Source organism: Mirounga leonina, unplaced genomic scaffold (genome assembly GCF_011800145.1).
Source record: "Mirounga leonina isolate KUSES-001 unplaced genomic scaffold, KU_Mleo_1.0 Mir_93, whole genome shotgun sequence".
In the NCBI taxonomy this organism is placed as follows: Eukaryota; Metazoa; Chordata; class Mammalia; order Carnivora; family Phocidae; genus Mirounga; species Mirounga leonina.
The window spans coordinates 16,654,071-16,671,811 of NW_023270854.1; the positions used below are offsets into that span (position 1 = coordinate 16,654,071).

At 47.5% G+C, this 17,741-nt stretch overlaps 1 protein-coding gene across 1 annotated transcript in view; it reads left to right on the plus strand.

The window, feature by feature from the left end:
* The window catches only part of ALPK2 (alpha kinase 2), a 120,547-nt gene that overhangs the window by 81,655 nt on the left and 21,151 nt on the right, over positions 1–17,741 (plus strand). Inside the window, exons 6-10 of the mRNA XM_034995875.1 lie at positions 3,283–3,430; positions 6,735–6,862; positions 6,979–7,014; positions 11,490–11,764; positions 13,435–13,523. Of these exons, the coding sequence (XP_034851766.1) occupies positions 3,283–3,430; positions 6,735–6,862; positions 6,979–7,014; positions 11,490–11,764; positions 13,435–13,523 (676 nt within the window). The remainder of the gene's footprint in view (positions 1–3,282; positions 3,431–6,734; positions 6,863–6,978; positions 7,015–11,489; positions 11,765–13,434; positions 13,524–17,741) is intronic.

Genomic DNA, 17,741 nt, shown 5'->3' on the forward strand with positions numbered 1-17,741 from the left:
GTATAATTAAATAGACCACACACGAAGCAGGATTTACAGAAATAAACATTTAGGTACAATCTGGGAGTCTCCTCTTTAATTGGTGATTTTCATTAAAAACGGCTTAATTGAATCCTGGGTTTTCTTCCAAATGGGAGCATAAAATTTCTTTCCAACTCACACTCCTCTTTGTCTGAGTCTAAAGTGCCCTGGGGGCTCCGTTCCAGGTTTCAGACCACTTGAGGCTCAGGGACCTTGTAAGTGCAGACACCTCTGCTTTGCTGGGGGTGTCACCTCAACCCCAAACTCCATCCCTGAACTGAATTTTAGCCTCGTTTATTTCAGAGCTCTTCTTTCCCTTCCCATGGGCGGGACGAGTCAGAAGAGAAGACGCCACAGCCAAGTGATGCCATCTGCACATGCAGGAGCCCGACGCTGGGGGCCCCCTTAACCCGAAGTGGGGGCTTTGTTCCTCCTGCCCGAGTTTTCAGACTTTCACACTGATGCTCGTTATTCCCGTGCACAGCACATGGCCCTCAGCCCCTGCTGCAGACAGGATTCAATGCAAAACTCCCTCCGAAAGTTTGGGGGCATCCAACCAGGATTCTAGGATATATGTTTTAAAACATTTAAAGTTGGGGCACCTGGGTGGCTCAGTCTGTTAAGTGTCTGCCTTCAGCTCAGGTCATGATCCTGGGGTCCTGGGATCCAGTCCCAAGTTGGTCTCCCTGCTCAGCAGGGAGTCTGCCCCTCCCTGTCTTCCTCTCCCTCAGTTTGTGGCTCTTCTCTCTCTCTCAAATAAATAAAATCGAAAAAAAACCCCAAAACCAAGAACCCACATATTTAAAGAGGATGAAGTAGTATTTTAAAAGATCTCTAAAGTGATTTCAGCCCAAAGGGAAATGTCTATTCGGAATCCTTATCGGTGGTTATTCAAGTTACCGTAGGAACAAGGACCATGCAGGTAAGCACAGGCTGGTGGAGTTTGCACTGGGTGTTTGGTGTCTGGGTCTGGGTGTGAGCACAGCGTTCTGTGGGGGGGGGGGGGGGGGGGGGGTGTCGCTCTCTCACCAGAGACCCCTTGGGGAATGAATTAGTATGTGTGTTGGGGGGGTGACTCAGATGACTCAAAGAAATAAAACTGAGTACCCTTTCTTGGGGACATTCAAAGCTTTCTATTCTAGCCTTTCCCCTCAACATTTGGCCAGAATACACACAGAAGAAAAACCTGGCCACACTCCCAGGGCTTCCTTGTAGCTCCTTCCTCTCCATTCCTCCCTTTCTCCCACACAAATAGGGGACCTTTCTTTTTTTTTTTTTTTAAAGATTTTTTTTTTATTTATTCATTTGAGACACAGAGATACAGAGAGAGAGAGAGGGAGAGAGGAAGAGAGCATAAGGAGGGAGAGAGGCAGAGGGAGAGGGAGAAGCAGGCTCCCCGCTGAGCAGGAAGCCCGATGCGGGGCTCGATCCCAGGACGCTGGGATCATGACCTGAGCCGAAGGCAGACGCTTAACCATCTGAGTCACCCAGGCGCCCCAATAGGGGACCTTTCTGAAGCCCTGAGGCTTCTTGTCCAAGCCAGCTTTCTAGCTTTCCAAGACCCTCATTTCGTTCTGCTGCCCACTGTATACCCTCCTCTCTATCCCCCCCAACTTTCTGTGTTCAGAACTTAGAATGGGCGGTGGACAGGGTTGGCAGCCTTAGGAACATCTGGGTATCCACAAATCATCATGAAGACTGCCACCGCATAGTGTTGGAAGGGCCCTTGAGGAATTAGGTCCCAGATGAGGAGCCAGTCTGGGTCCAAACCCTGGACCAGGAATGTGAGACCATGGGCCTCGGTACCTAGCACAGCTCGTCCCGTAGGGCCATTTGCACTGAAACGGGTGTTGCCAACAATAAGCACTTGGTATGTTTTCTTTCTCTCCCATCATATTGTTAGGATCTTCAGCTACTTCCCAGTTGAGGAACTTGTTCCCTGGGCAGCCCATTATCACTTCCTGGGAAGAAAATAAGCTTTTAAATATGCATTCTCCTGCCCAAGTGTCTGTGGGCATCAAGGAGGGATGAGAGGCACCTTTAGCCCATTCGCGACTTCACGGTAGGGGGACTCGAGGGCAAGGGGCAAACAAAGCGTCAGCATTGAGGACTTCTGGCTTAGCCGGGGATTACGTCCTGCTTTGGGTTACCACAGCTGCGGAGTTAGGGGACTTGGTCTGTAGAAGACTGACACCACATTTCCACATTTGGCAGTAACCTTAACTGCCAAATCATTCTGCCCACCTGGCTGGGTCAGCCGTCCTTGTCCCGTTCTAATGTCCGTGCTGCCACCCAGTGGCTGCCCTGAGTAATGACACATTTCCCTGGCCTGCAGCGCGCTCATCCCTGATTGAGAAAGGCGATATTCAAAGAGCGCAGGCCAACCCCCTGGGGAATGGTTTCCTACTTGCTCCCATTCCATTCAAGAAGACACTTCTCGGGGTGCCTGGGTGGCTCAGTTGTTAAGCGTCTGCCTTCGGCTCAGGTCATGATCCCAGGGTCCTGGGATCGAGCCCCACATCGGGCTCCCTGCTCAGGGGGAGGCCTGCTTCTCCCTCTTCCACTCCCCTGCTTGTGTTCCCTCTCTCGCTGTGCCTCTCTCTGTCAAAAAAATAAATAAAGATTAAAAAAAAAAAAAAAGAAGACACTTCTCTTTTGCTCATGAAATTGATAGCAGACATCACTGCAATCCTTTAGGATATCTTCAGCAAAGACAACTGATCAAGGGGAAAGATGGATGAATGTTATTCATAACTTACTCTTGAGTCGCCTTTTGTGTCTGGGGGCTTCACCACAATTACTTGGATAATCTGGATTTTATTCTGCTCCCTAATCCCCAGCTCTGCTTTTGACCTGGACTATCTGGTGATCATTTAAAAGCATTCTATTTGGCCCAGGTTTATAGACTAGGTATCCACAGTCCCCTACCCTCTTCTTTAAAAAAAAAAAAGTCTCTCACATTCTATTTCACTTTATGCATTATAGATCTCAGGGAGTTTTAAGTAACGAAAAATGAGATTTTTCTATTATATTGGTTTGTTCATTTTCTGTCTGTTTAGGCATGCCACATCTCCCCGCAGACACTTGGTTTCCTCATCCATGAATTGAGGGTAATAATTATTATCCCTATTCTTGGGATTGTTGTCAGAATGAAATGTGATACAAGAATGAAATGTGATACAAGATGCCACGTCTTTTCCCCACCGTGAAGCTCTTTGCAACTGTTGTAAGGACACTGACCTGCAAATATCTCGTTTCCAGCTCCGATATTACTGAAAAAGATCCAAGCCGAGATGTACCCTGACCACTCCGGGAATATAAGATTAAGCTGCCAGTTTGCAGAAATTCATGAAGATTCTACAATCTGGTGGACAAAAGATTCAAAGTCAATAGCCCAAGTGCAGAGAAGGTGCGATATTTGCCCGGTCACTTTTCATAGCTGTTGCTTGTTTCACAACGTAGTTCTAAAAGAAATTAGTTCTAGGAAGTAAAAAGGAAAACCGAAGCCGAAACCCCACACCCAAAGTATCCAAGGCGAGTAACTGAAGACAGATGTCTAGACAGGGAAGGGCGTGGAAGGTTCTTAGCTGGGCTCTGCCACCCCTGAGTTTTGTGGCCTCAGGAAGTCAGGAAACCTTTCATGATGTTTCTAGAATCAGGGGAACGGGTCAGATCATCTTCTAGTCTGAGGTTCTGTGGTCCCAAGAGACAGAGCTCTCTTCTGTATGTCTGTGAATTTGGCTGTGTTTTCTGTTTCATAAATTCCCATGAGCCTGACAAATTTCAACGCTAAGAAGGTGAATCCAGAGGAAGAAAAAAAAGAAAAACTACCTCTATACCATGAGGTCATAGAAAGTAGCAGCTTGGAGGGTGATAAGCAGCCATTTCTGAGATGGAAAAAGCTATTTATTTCTGGGGCCCTAGGATGGAAAGGCGAGGAAGAGGGGAGAGAGAGGAGAGTGAGAATCATTGCTTAGAATTCCCGTTGGAATGAACCTGATGAACGGCTTCCTAAAGCTCCTTGCTGGCAATACACGCTCGTTCACGTGAACTGTGGACCTTGAGCTTCATCTGACACACCTGAGGGGACGTGGCTCCTTAAACAGATCACCTGGCTCAGTGGGAACCACCCTAACTCAAACAGTCCTCAGGTGCTTCTTTCTGCCAAAGGAGGTCCCATGGAGGTGTTCCTACCCCCTTCATCTTGTCACAAATAGCCTGCAAAAGGAAGAAAAATCTGAGAGCTTTCTGTCTAATTAAATCAAATATGTCTGCGTGGAACATGTGTCTGGAAATTATGTCCCAAATGCAACTATGGCAGATTTGAGCTATAGTTTTTTTCCATGACATCACTCCAGAAAATCGAACTGGATTGTGATGGATGGAATAATGCCTTGCTGCCTGAAACGTTGCCATTATCCTGCCTGTCTTATGTATGGCTTAAGAAGAATTATAATGGAGAACAAATGGCTTCATTTTTAAATCAAGGCCGCTCCCTAGAGCTTTATAGAAAAGAAGCACTCATGATTCATTTAAAAAACTTTCTGTAGCTGTCAGCCAAGGATAATTAACCAGTGGGGTTTTTCGCAGTCTTGCTCTGAGCTCACAATTGGCACCCGAATCCTTTGGGTCCCTTTTCCATTTGAGACGCTGTTAGAAAACCTGACCTCCCTCTGAAGAGCACATGACAGTGGCAGACTTGCCATGTATTAGTGACACTAGGCCTTTATGTTCTTAGTGACGTTGGCTTCATTTCGTCTTGGCCACACTGGCTTTGGTGACCCGAGAATACTTGGGAGTCGTACACCCTCTGTATATCGAGAAATCTTTTATATTATTTCAAGTGGCTTTTTAAATGTTATCAAATTCTCTTTCACCCTTAATTCCAGTTGAGTGTTTCCTTTACGTGTCCCTCCAAGAAGCATCTCACTGCCTTGTCAAAACATAATTTTCAAGAAGCTGAAATCTCTCAAACAAGTTTAGTGTAGCCATGTAGCAGAGATCTTTTTCAACTCATTAAATAATGAAGAACCAGGAAGATGGTAAAGCTGTTCAAAGGAGCCTTTGAGGAAAGGAGATTTATATAGTCAGTCGGGCAAATGAAATGCAATAGATGATACTTTTGCAAACAGATACAAAACTGGTTAATATTTGACAGGTAACAAACACTGGGGGTTACCTTTTCTCCTAGACAGAACCTATAAGTTGCAAATTTAAAATGTCTCAGGGGTTCTATTTAAATAGCAAAGTCACGCACAGGAGCGTTCTCCCATAATTAAATTCTCCTTGGGTGAACCCGTTAAACTGTGACCTATGAAGGGCAGGAAAGGGCCTCCAGGGTTCTCTGTCAAGTGTCAGAGCATCAGGGAATCTCTGGGTCAGAAGCCACAGAGAAAGACACTGCCCCAGCCCTTCTGTGACTCAGTTTCCCAGCCCAACAGGAAATCTTCTCCCCATAACTGGGCCTGTCCACTTTCAACCACGCATTCAAGATGTGTTCAGAGGCTCTGTCGGTGGATGATGTATTATGATTTCGTGGACTTTTTTTTTTAAGCCTTTGGTACATGTGTAAATCAGAGTCTTGATGTCCACCGAAAAACCAACCGATCGTGAATACTTTGTGGAATGAGCAACTGAGACAGAGTCATGATAAGTGGAATTTATGGTTGAACTGTGAAATGACCTAAAACTGAAAAGGACAAACCTGGTGAATGTTTAACAACATTCAAAACAAAACTGCAACAATATTTAATGTAACTTTTTGGCTACAACTAAATTTTTAGTCTCAGACTTTGGAATAAAGATTGGAGCGTTAGCCATAATTCCCATTATCCCAGATTTGAGGACAGTGATCACAAATCACTTGAGGAGGCAGCATAACGAGATCAAGGTGAGGACTCCAGACTCAGGCTTTCTTGGTTCAAGTTCCGGCCCAACCCTTATCAGCTGTGTGATCTGAGGTCACGTGCTTGATCTCTGTATGCCTCAGTTCCCTCATCTGTGAAATGGGAATAGTAATATACTACTTCTCTCATTAGATTGATCTGTGAGCGACATGAAATAGACGTTTAAGTCATTAGTACAAGGCCTGGTGCATACCAAGTGCTCCATATGCATTAGCTGTCATCACCACCACCACCACCACTGGTTTTTCTGTTCATAGCACGGTGCCTAGAACTTAATAAGGTTGAATGGGTGGGAGGGCGGATGGATGGATGGTATTCAGTAGGGGAGTACCCTATTTAAAAGAATACCCTCAGCCACACATCCTTATTTATAGCAGAGACCTCCTTTCTCTTGTCCCTTATTGTGTCTGTGTTTAGATTTGGGTTTGGAATTTTCAGGTTTCCTTCAAGCACGGGTCATCTGCATTAGTAACATAATTGAGGTGAATTCTGAGCAGAAAGGTTAATGACAGTCCCCAGAATTCACACTTCTGGTTCTTTGCTCTGCCAGCGGCAGCCAAACCTCCCAAATGTTTCTGTATTAATACTGCATGTTGGAGCGAGGATGCTAAACCAAAATCGCACTGATCGTCCCCTACAGACAAATGAATTATTTAAACAGCTTATTGAGATCTTGTTCTTTTAGCCAGGCTGCTGGCCCAAAAAACAAGAGGGCAGGGAAGCATGTGTTTCTTTCTCCTTAAGTGTATTGGAAACATCCAACCTCAGAACGATAAAGCGTTCAAATATTCATGTCCCCTATTGCAGTGCAGGCAACAGCTCTACTGTGTCCTTGGCCATCATGCAAGCTGGTCAGAAGGACCAGGGCATCTACTATTGCGGCATCAAGAACAGTTATGGAAAAGTGACCACTGAGTTTAACCTCACGGCCGAAGGTAAGCCTCGGCTGTCAGTTTCAGGCGAAAACCACGAGCTCGGCTCCCCCCACCCGCAACCCCAGTTCAGAATGCCCATGCGTACTGAAGGCACTCTCTTCTTTGTCTTCCTCTAGTTCTGAAACAACTCTCAAGTCACCAGGATATGAAAGGTAAGCCAATCCGAGTTGGATGTCCAAGGACGGGGGCACTCCATAAAAGCATGAAATAGCTCCTGGAATCAATGGTAGAAGCAGTATTCCCATCGACTCTTCTAACCAAGTAGGAGAGAGAGCCCGAATGACTGAGACATGAGTGACAATTCATGAGCTAGTTCAAGCTAGTCGCATGGCTTACAGTAAGTGCAGGAGGTGACAAGTATCCAGAAGAGTTGTGTTTATGCAAGATCAGACTGCAGCATGCAGTGCTCGAGGACACATTGGCAGGGCTTTGGGGTAAGACTTCTTCCTTTAAGCCTCAGGCTTGCATCCAGCCCCTCTGCAGGGGCGTTTCAGTCTCCGGCAATGACTGACGCAGCCGGTTTTGTGTCTTCGGTTTACTTCGCGGTTTGACTAACTGGGCCGATGCCAAAGACAGCCAGGCGTTGAGCAGAGTAACTCCATTCGTTTGCATCTTAATGAAAATGAAAGATGTGTGTGGGTGCTTTCCTTTGGCGTTTTGGCCCTGGTATGGCAGCAGCCTAACAACAGCTCCTGAACAGTCACCTGCCGCTGGGCCACCCACTGGGGACAGTTTGGTGGAGTCCTGCTTGGCCTGTGTTTCCTCTTAGGGAAAAGTACCTGTCCCCACACATGCCCATCCCCACCCAGTGGTGTGCTGGGAAATGTTTAACGACCTGCCAGGATGGGAGGCTGATTCATTGAGTTTACTCCTTTCTGTGGTGTAAAGAGTCTCACCACGGCCGATTTTAAACTGCCAATGTGGCATCGGGAAAACATGGAACCAGGAAGAGATGCCCATCTGTGCACGCCCGCCTCACCCACGTGACCACGGCTTTTAGCACCTTGGTCACTTTTAGAAGAGGGGTGAGTAAAACTGATAACTTAGTTGATTTCGCTCATAAAGAGATTCACTTCGTGTGCTGATTTTTAGACGAACAAAAGACCTGAAGACGGTGAAGTCTTTGTGAAGACAAGACAGTAAATGCAGTTATGATGGAGAACACCTAGTTCATTAAAGGCAAAAAGCTGGGATCTTGACTTAGAAATGCTCTAGCAAATACGTATCATGATATTTATCCAAAACAACAAACGCAGGCTCTTTGCAAACCTTTTCAATGCTACGTGCCTGTCTTTAGCACGGAGTGTACTTGTATAATTTTAGATCCTTTTTCCATGTCTGCCCCACCATCTCTCCAAAAGTCTAAATATGCAAAAGGATGTCCTTTCTCCTTATACATGAGAAAACACAATGACTTTCAGAAGACTTTCTCTGCGTCATTAGCTTCTTAGCATTGCTTGGCATTCACATCCCAGATACTTGCTGTGACCACGTTCATTTAGGTTCCCATAAACCCATTTTTCTAGGTTTTTACCAGTTAGGAATAAGACCCCAGTGGGGATGAGTGTAGCCCTGTGACTCCAACCAGAGGGCTCGGGTCTAGACCCGATGACATCACCTCCTCCCAGTGTCAGACCCCCTGTGACTGGGGGGTCCAGTGTCAGTGACTCACCGAGCTGGGGATCCCGTACTTTCCTCCCTGTCCCCTTGATCTTTCAGATGAAGAAGCCTCAAATGACTTCTTTATCACCTTTTGTATTTGGAGGAGTCTCTCTCACTAAACATTTTATTAGTTGAGTTCTCCAGAGGAAGAACAAATAATATTTTACAAGTTGGTCTCTAATTAAAAAACTAATAAAACCAAGCTTGTGGGAAAGCCCAAAATGAATGATAGTCCAAATAAAACACAAGCTAGCACAACCTAATGATAACACACAGGGCTTTCAAAGAAAAGTCCTAAGATTTATTTTTTTTCCCTTTCATTGTTTTATCTTTGTTAAGTAGACATTTCTGTTGGAAATTATAGATAGGATTGTTAATTATACCCAATGTAGTACTATACAAAAAAATTTCCCTTCTTATTTCTGAGCACATAGTCTGGAACAACTTTTGTGTTAAATTTGATACATTTTTAAGTACTCAGTGCACACATTTCTGTTGAGAATAATTGAGTTTCAGAAATTTGGGGGATTATGAAGGAAAACAGAAGGGGGTAAATATAGCTCATATTTATTGGGCTCTGGTATGTTTACCCAGAACACTTCCTATATTCTTTAAGTAGTAGTAGGGCCCAAATTGTTAACATGAAATTAATCATGTAACTAGAATTGAGAAGATTTGGGTTATATTAAAAAAGCCTCCCTTCTTCGTTTTGTGATCCAATTTCAAAATTTAACTTAAAAAAAAAACTATACTCTTCTCCATAAATTAATTTTTTTTTCTGGTTCTATCACTAAGGTTGAAATCCATGATACAAGGATCTCCTTAAAATCTGCCTGGGAGGTGCCTGGGTGGCACAGTCGGTTGGGCGACTGACCACTGGTTTCAGCTCGGGTCATGATCTCCGGGTCGTGAGATTGGGTCCCGTGTCAGGCTCCACGCTCAGCGTTGAGTCCGCTGGGGTTTCTCTCTCTCCCTCTGCTCCTACCCCCGACATGTGTGAGCTGGCTCACTCGCTCTCTCTCTCAAATACATAAATAAATCTTAAAAAAAATTTGCCTGGGACAGTGTCCCATGTGCCTTCCTGTTTCCCAGCTTCACCACCCCAGTTCTGTCTAGAAACCCAGGACAGGTTACTTGGCCAGAGGCTCCTGCTCAGCTTTGTGAAGTCTTGGAGGATCTTTCTGCACACTCCCTTTCTACTGGCACCTTCAGCCCTTTTTCTATTCGAACCCTCCCTCCTACCTCCTTTCTTTCTTTCTGTCAATAACTAGGCCTATTCATTCATCAATACCCTTTAAGAATTATTTTATTTTATTTTATTTTTTTAAGAGAGAGAGCGAAGAGTGCGGGGGAGGAGGGGCAGAGGGAGAGGGAGAGACAGAATCCCAAGCAGGCTCCACGCCAGCATGAGGGGCTCCATCTCACGACCCTGAGGTCATGACCTGAGCCGAAATCAAGAGCTGGACACTCAGCTGACGGAGTCCCCCAAGCACCCCAAGAATAATTTTAATCTCCTTATACCTTTAATAGCTAGCTTTAGTCATAAGCTGCTCTTATTTATTTTAATTTAATTTAATTATGTTATGTCAGTCACCATACATTACATCATTAGTTTTTGTTGTAGTGATCCACGATTCATTGTTTTCGTATAACACCCAGGGCTCCATGCATAGGCTGCTCTTAAAACATATGATCTGAAAATATTTTTAAAAGCAGAGGAAAAAATGTGTCTCTACACAGTCTAAGTAGAAATGTGAAGTGAGATTTTTCACACGACCCAGGATTTCTTTGTTCTTTTAAACATTCAGAAAGATGTCCATTTTCATCTACTTTGAGGAGGAAGGCATTTAAAAAAATCTAAACAAACTTACTTCATTGAAAGCCATCTTCTTTACTTCTGTCAGCCCATCGGAAGGCTGACCTGCTCATCTCTAGTTTAAAAGAGAACCTTCTGATTGCGTCCATTGGCACCTGAAACATGGAGAATCAACTTTGAAGCTGGTGCTAGAAAAAATAATTCTACTTTTCTTTTTACAAATAAATCCAAAATGATTAGATTTTTTTTCGGTCTTTCTTCAGAGGCAGTTCCTCTTACGGTTTGGTTTTTGCCCGCCTATTTCTTTCTTTTTCTTTAAGATTTTATTTATTTATTTGACAGAGAGAGAGAGAGCACAAGCAGGGGGAGCGGCAGAGGGAGAGGGAGAAGCAGGCTCCCCGCTGAGCAGGAAGCCCCATGCGGGACTCGATCCCAGGACCCTGGGATCATGACCTGAGCTGAAGGCAGGCGCTTAACGACTGAGCCACCCAGGCGTCCCTGCCTGCCTATTTCTTATGTCTACTACGGACATTCTCAACACAGGGAGGCAGTATTGCCCCCGAGAAGGCAAAAATTGCTTTTTAAGGAGGCAAAAAACATGCACTCTGTGTGTGAAGCCCAGATATACACATAGTACATAAACGGATATACAGTATATGTGTGGAATCAAAATTTCGGGGTAGGGGCCATTTGAAAAAAAGTCTAAAAAGACTCCTTTCAGGGGGCAATCATGAGAAAAAGGGTTGAGAAACATTGATCTATCACATCTTACCATCGGTCCCTCCTCCTCCCTCCTCCACCCTTCACCTGTCTTTTCAACTTGCCTTTAATTACGTTTCAGGGTCCTGTCCATATTTTCCAGGTCTGTCTAAACTTCTTTTCCTGGTCTCCCCAGTTTTGCTCCAGCCAGTCTTCTCCCCTCTCATCGGATCGGGGGAGGCCTCACACGGATCCTCCTCCGTCGTCCTCGATGGCTCACCCCCCGCTCCCCACCATCTCATCTTTGAGCTCTGCCTCTGTTGGGAGTGTGGTTTCCCCTCTAGGTTCTACAGGCCAGCCTTGCCCTTATCCCTGCGTGGGAACATCCGTTAGCCAAGAAGCAGCACTGGGGGGGATCTTCTGCCCAACTAAAGGTGAGCTGTGTTTTAGGATGTGAGGAGATTGAATTCAGCCAGCTCATCTTCAGGGAAGACTTCCTCAGTGACAGCTACTTTGGGGACCACCTGCGCGGTCAGATTGCCACGGAGGAGTTGCACTTCGGCGAAGGCGTCCACCGGAAGGCCTTCCGCAGCAAAGTGATGCGGGGGCTCATGCCCGTCTTCCAGCCCGGCCACGCCTGCGTGCTCAAGGTGCACAGCGCCGTTGCCCACGGGACCAGAAACAACGATGAGCTCATCCAGAGGAACTACAAACTCGCTGCCCAGGTGGGTGCACCTGCCCGAAAGAGTCCCTTGGGGTGTGAGGGGGACCCATGATAGCCTGAGATGAAAGTCAGACTCAGAATTGTTGGGAGTGTCTCCAAGAGTGGGTTTCTCTCCCTTTGGGGTGTGGTTGTAAGGGAGCCACGGGATCAAGCCCGAATGCTGGGAACCAAGTCCAAGTTCTCAGGGCAATTTCTTGCCCTCATGCCAGCCGACTGGGACTCGGCCTGTGTCTGGAGGCCCCTCCCTGGTTCTGACCTGGGCTGGGATCATTTCTGTTCCAAGGGAGCCCCATGAGGTTCTTGCAGGTTTGAGTCTACTTGGACACAGGATGTTATAGAAAGTGGGGGCTCCGAGCTACAACAGGAAGCCAGGATTCCCTAGCATCCCCAAGGGAGTAGTTTCTTTTCTTTTTTTTTTTTTTTAAGATTTTATTTATTTATTTGAAGAGAGAGACACAGCGAGAGAGGGAACACAAGCAGGGGGAGTGGCAGAGGGAGAAGCAGGCTTCCCACCAAGCAGGGAGCCCGATGCGGGGCTCGATCCCAGGACTCCGGGATCATGACCTGAGCCGAAGGCAGACGCTCAACGACTGAGCCACCCAGGCGCCCCGAGGGGAGTAGTTTCTAAATTGTTTTGGTTTGGTTTGGTTTGGTTTATGGAGGGGTGTGGGGTATAATCAGAAGCTTCAGCATTTGTCCTGTTTTCTGCCTTTCTGAGTTTGGGTCAATGTCCGCCTATAAGCTATGTGGAGAGATTGAGCCAAGACTCCAGCTAAGTTCCCACCTCCCTATGTTACTGAGTCATAGAGTCTTGAGACAAGAAGAGAGCCCCCCCCTCCCGCTTTGGCCCATGTTTTTCACTCTTAACATCAGCACTGGCCAAGCTTTCGAGAGTGTTGGGTCTAGCTCTTTCGCAGAGGAGGTGCCCTTCTAGAACTGTTACCTGTAGAACGGATAGGTTAGACTTCGCTGAATCTCCTGGGTACTGTCAAGCTCTAACCACCCATCATTGTCTCAGATGTGCTGATGTCAGGGGGGACTTGGGGCTCATGAAGGCAGCCCCTCTTCTGAGTATAGTATTTTGCCAATTGTATTCCTTTCTCCTCCAAATCAACCCTCCTTTTTTCTGTTCTTTCATTGCATATCTTTCCATCTCAAGTACCATCTGGTCCAGTCAGGGAAAACCCCCATCATCCAGACTCCCTCTTGGAGAGGCCCTACAGAGCAGAAAGCAGAATCCAGTTCGCTTTTCCGAGGCAAACAATCTTGTCGAGCTGTTCACTGCCCGCAACTCTCATCACACCCCTGAAGAAGAACTTCAGATGGGAGAGCTCACAGGCAGACCAGCGGGCCCTGACATGCTGCCCTGGGGCCATTCCCCTTAGCCTAGGGTGAATTTCAGCCATCCAGCTTCTAGAACTTTTGTAGTTCAGGACACCTGGCCCCAGAGACCACTTGAACTTTACCTAGATAGTTCCTTCAGGTCTCAGAGCCCCTCGGCAAGTGGACAACTCTAGGTTGTAATAATTGTTGCTTCTGTGCTCCTGACCAAGGGATGGATGGGTTTGGGAATCCACTGGCTTGACCCACATCAGGAAATCTGATTAGCTTTACCGGCAACTCTGAATTTCTTCTAATCACTTGTCTTTCTCATGTGTGTGGGTGATGTAGGAATGCTATGTCCAGAATACTGCCCGACAGTATGCCCAGATCTATGCTGCCGAAGCACAGCCTCTGGAAGGCTTTGGAGAAGTGCCAGAGTAAGTGTGTTTACTCGCTCTTGTATTACCACTCCCGATTTGTCAGGGACTTGGGGCCTGGAGGGAGGAGAGGGTGAGAAGGACCAGTAGGACAAGCAGTTCACCTGGCCTTTCTGTCTGGGACCTATGAGAACACATGTGGCTGCTATCCTGTTCCTTACTAGGTGGCCAGAGACTTAGAGAGAGATACTTAATACATTCTTTAAATCAACGTATGTTTGCGTACGTGTGTACGGATAGATGGATGGAAGGATGGGTAGATGGATGGAGAGATGAATTCAGTAACTGTGTCATATGAAATAGAAAAGAATTGGATAGAAAATGAATTAGATAAACGTATCATGTTAAATAGAAAAGAAAGAGTATCTGCTTCCCGGATATGACATTGTCTCAACAATAAGCCGGTATAAGAGAACACGAGACTATCACAAAACAATTACCCTACGATAAAAATAAAATATGGTGCCTGTGTCTAAGAAGAGTGACTTGGGTATCATCAGTGGAGGAACATACTACCCATTTCCTGGAACCCTGCAGAGATAAATTACACTGATTATTTTAATCCACTCATTGACTAAACATGGATTGACCCAAGCAGATGTTTGGGGGTCTGGAACTTGTGGTTGCTAGCCTGCTTATGTGGTTGAGATCATATGTGTGTGTTTAAGTAGAAAGAGAAAGAGGTATGCCAGGGCACGTTGGAAATTTCAGACAGAACAGTCTTTTGTGTTTCAGTAGAAACTGGGAGAAGAAGGAAGGAGGGAATTGTTGCCTACATTGATTCTGTCAGCTCACAAAGGGGGGGAAATACTCTCCCTGAGGTAGTGTATTGGGCATGTCATATAGAAAGTCCAGTCTTTCTGCTCTTTGTCAGGAAATGCTTAGTGTCCTTATTTAGTTCACAAACATTTCTCAGCAACTTCAAGAAAAATTAACATAATGCAAAGAAAATACACAAGTGCTTTTCTGTTAAACCCACAAAGAGAGCAATCTGGACTGAGTTATGGTGAACTCGCACATTCTCTTTCTTCTCCAGCCCCCTTTCCCAGTCTCCGCCCCCTTCAGTTCTTCTTAAGGAGGAAGAGAGGCAACTGGGTGAGCTGTCCACAAAGCTCGGGACCATGGCCCTGTCTGGCGAGGCACACCCAAGTTTTGTGTGACTTGACACCACAATCGGGGGGCTTTCTAAAGAAAACAGCACAAAATTATGAATACAAAGATTGGTGCAGGGACTTGGGAAGGGACTGTGCTTAGGAGGGACACAGGGGCTAATGAGTGTCATCAGCACCCCCACGGATATGTCACTGGCTTAAAGACAGACTAGGACATTTTGATATGTAAACACCTGTCCCTTCCTCACAGGGGAAGAATCTGTGAGTGCATGAATGATAACAGACGGAAGGATAGGGGTCCTCACAAAGGCATCTGCTCCAATTCCATGCTCATTGAACCAAAATCAGAGAATTCTGCACCGGGGAACACACACACGCGCGCACACACACACAGAGCCTTCATAAAGGCTTCCATACTTGAAACTATGTTAGAAAAGCTGAACGCAAGCAGGACTTTAGAGGAGACGGCACAGTGAGTGTGATCGTGTACGTGTTGGGTGGGGATGATTTGGATGCTTCTCAGCCTCGAGATGCTCTGGGGTGTGCAGGGACCACCGAGACGTTTCCACCTGGCGGTGGCGGTGCAAATGGAGGGCAGAACATTGGTGGGGGCATCAGTGCTGGCCCCCGGAAGGAAGAGGCCCACGCGAGAGGAGGTGCAGAGGCTGGATGCAGTGAGAGCAGTCGGAGAGGCCTTGCTACAGCCCCGGGGAGGGGCAGTGGTAGTGGGACTTGGTCACTGGACAGCAGGGGGAGAGGCAGTGTCCCAGACCTGGTTAAGGGGAGAGGGTCCTTCCAGAGGGAAAAAGGGTCAACGCTCAGGTGGTGCGGCAAGATCCTGGGCAATAATTAAAAGCCATCAGAATGGGGGCGCCTGGGTGGCTCAGTTGGTTAAGCGACTGCCTTCGGCTCAGGTCGTGATCCTGGAGTCCTGGGATCGAGTCCCGCATCGGGCTCCCTGCTCCTTGGGAGCCTGCTTCTCCCTCTGACCCTCCCCCCTCTCATGTGCTCTCTGTCTCTCTCATTCTCTCTGTCTCAAATAAATAAATAAAATCTTTAAAAAAATATATTTAATAAAAAAAAAAAGCCATCAGAATGAGTGACCTTAGCAAGCGGGATTTTTTTTTTTAGGACTTATTTATTTATTTGAGAGAGAGAGAGAGAGAAAGAGAGCATGAGCAGGAGGGGCAGAGGCAGAGGGAGAGAGAATCTCAAGCAGACTGTGCTGAGCGCAGAGCCCGATGCGGGGCTCGATCCCACGACCCTGAGATCACGACCTGAACCAAAACCAAGAGTTGGACTCTTCACTGACTGAGCCACCCGGGCACCCCAGCAAGCGGGATTTTTGTGTCATATGAAATAGAAAAGAAATTGGGTAGAAAATGAATCAGAAATGAATACCCGAGGGGTAACGGGTCAAAGAGCGAATTGGACTTGGAGCCAAACCAACGCATGGTTGCTCCCGCAGTGAGTGGTAGGTGAGGCGCATTCCTACACATCCCCTCACAAGCCCCTGTGCGGTTTATTCCTTGCTCAGTGACTGATGAACGGGAAGGGCCAGTTGGGACGTCACATCTTTGCTCCATGCTAGCGTAACTGGGGAGTGGGAGGGGCGGGCAGAGCACCCCTGCGGCGGACCTCAGGGAGGAGTGTTAGGGAAGCTTCAGTTCAGGCAGGGTGGGGTGAGGAGAGGACCTGGGGGTGGGACTCAGATGGGCTCGTGTGCGTGGGTGAGTGAGCGGGGGGGGGGGACACTAAGTTAGGGGTACCAAGATGGAGGGGATGGGGTTGTTAGCGTGCCCCTCCCCCTTGCCTCCCGCTCTACCAGCTTATTTCTACTCAGTCTTTACAACTCAAGTCACGCCACGCCGCCCCTGGAAAGCCTGCAGCCTGTCTTTATTAGTTAGGAGTTGGGAGCAGGGCGCACCTCCCTTCCCAGCGTTTGTCCCTGCAAAGCAGGGGCTGTGTCTCTTTCATGTTCGCTTTCCTGGTGAGTTTTTGAGATTCTGGCATAAGCTACTCAGTAGACCTTCATTGAATGAAAAGAATGGGAGGGTGAGCCGCCAGGCACCGAGGTGGGGCAGAGATAGGAGTGTGGGGCACATGAGGAGTTCAGTTTTGGCTGTGTTAAATTTGAGGTGCCTATTAGGCATCGATCGAAGAGAGTAGGAGGCTGGACATGTGAGTCAGGAACTCAGGGGAGAGGTCTGGACCGGGGATATAAACGTGGAAACGGTCACCATGTCGACTGTACTTGAAGCAAGGAGGTCACTGGCCAGTGTGGGCAGAGAGGGAAGAGCTCTCCCAGGGCACGCCGGCTCTAAAGTTTGGGGAGAAATGAGGATCCAGCGAAGGAGACAGGAAAAAAGTAGCCAGTGGAGCAGGAAGGAGACCAAGAGGAGGTGAGTCTCTGGAAGCAGCGGGAAGGTGCTTTGAGAGATCAGCTCTGTCCAGTGGCACTGAGAGCAAGTGAGATGGTGACGAAGAGGAGACCGTTGGACTCAGCCACACCTGGATGCTACTGGTGCCCTTGCCCGGAGCTTCTTTAGTGGGCATGCCTCCGTGAGTGGGTTCCAGAGAGACTGGGAGGGGAGGGACTGCAGACAGTGAGTCTAAACTGATCTGAGTTTGGATGGCAGCTGTGAGTCGGTGGTTGAGGGGCTGTGGGGTCAGCATGCTGTGCAGAGTGTCTCAGCATGTTGCTGGGCCACTTGGCAATGATGGTTCTGCAGAGGGAAGAGGGGATGGAGGATGCGGGCAGTACTTGCTGGGGCAATATCCCTGATATCAGAGGGGGTGGCCAGATCCGGGACACCAGTGGAAGAAGAGGTGCAGGGGGGAGCAAGGAGGCTTAAGCCATCGTGGGGGGCAAAGGGGCGGGCGCAGACTCCGGGAGGTAGGACTCTGTGGTGGTGGCAGCTCTTAGAAGCCCTCTTCTGATTGTTTCAGTCTGCACCGTAACCCAGGAAGCAAGGCCATCAGCTGAGAGGGAGGCTGGGGAGGAGGGGGGCGGAGTGAGGAGAGGAGTGATGGGAAACAATCATCTAGGGAGGGGGGTGACGGCGAATGGACTGTGCGGAAAGCCCCATTCGGGATGTATCCCTTC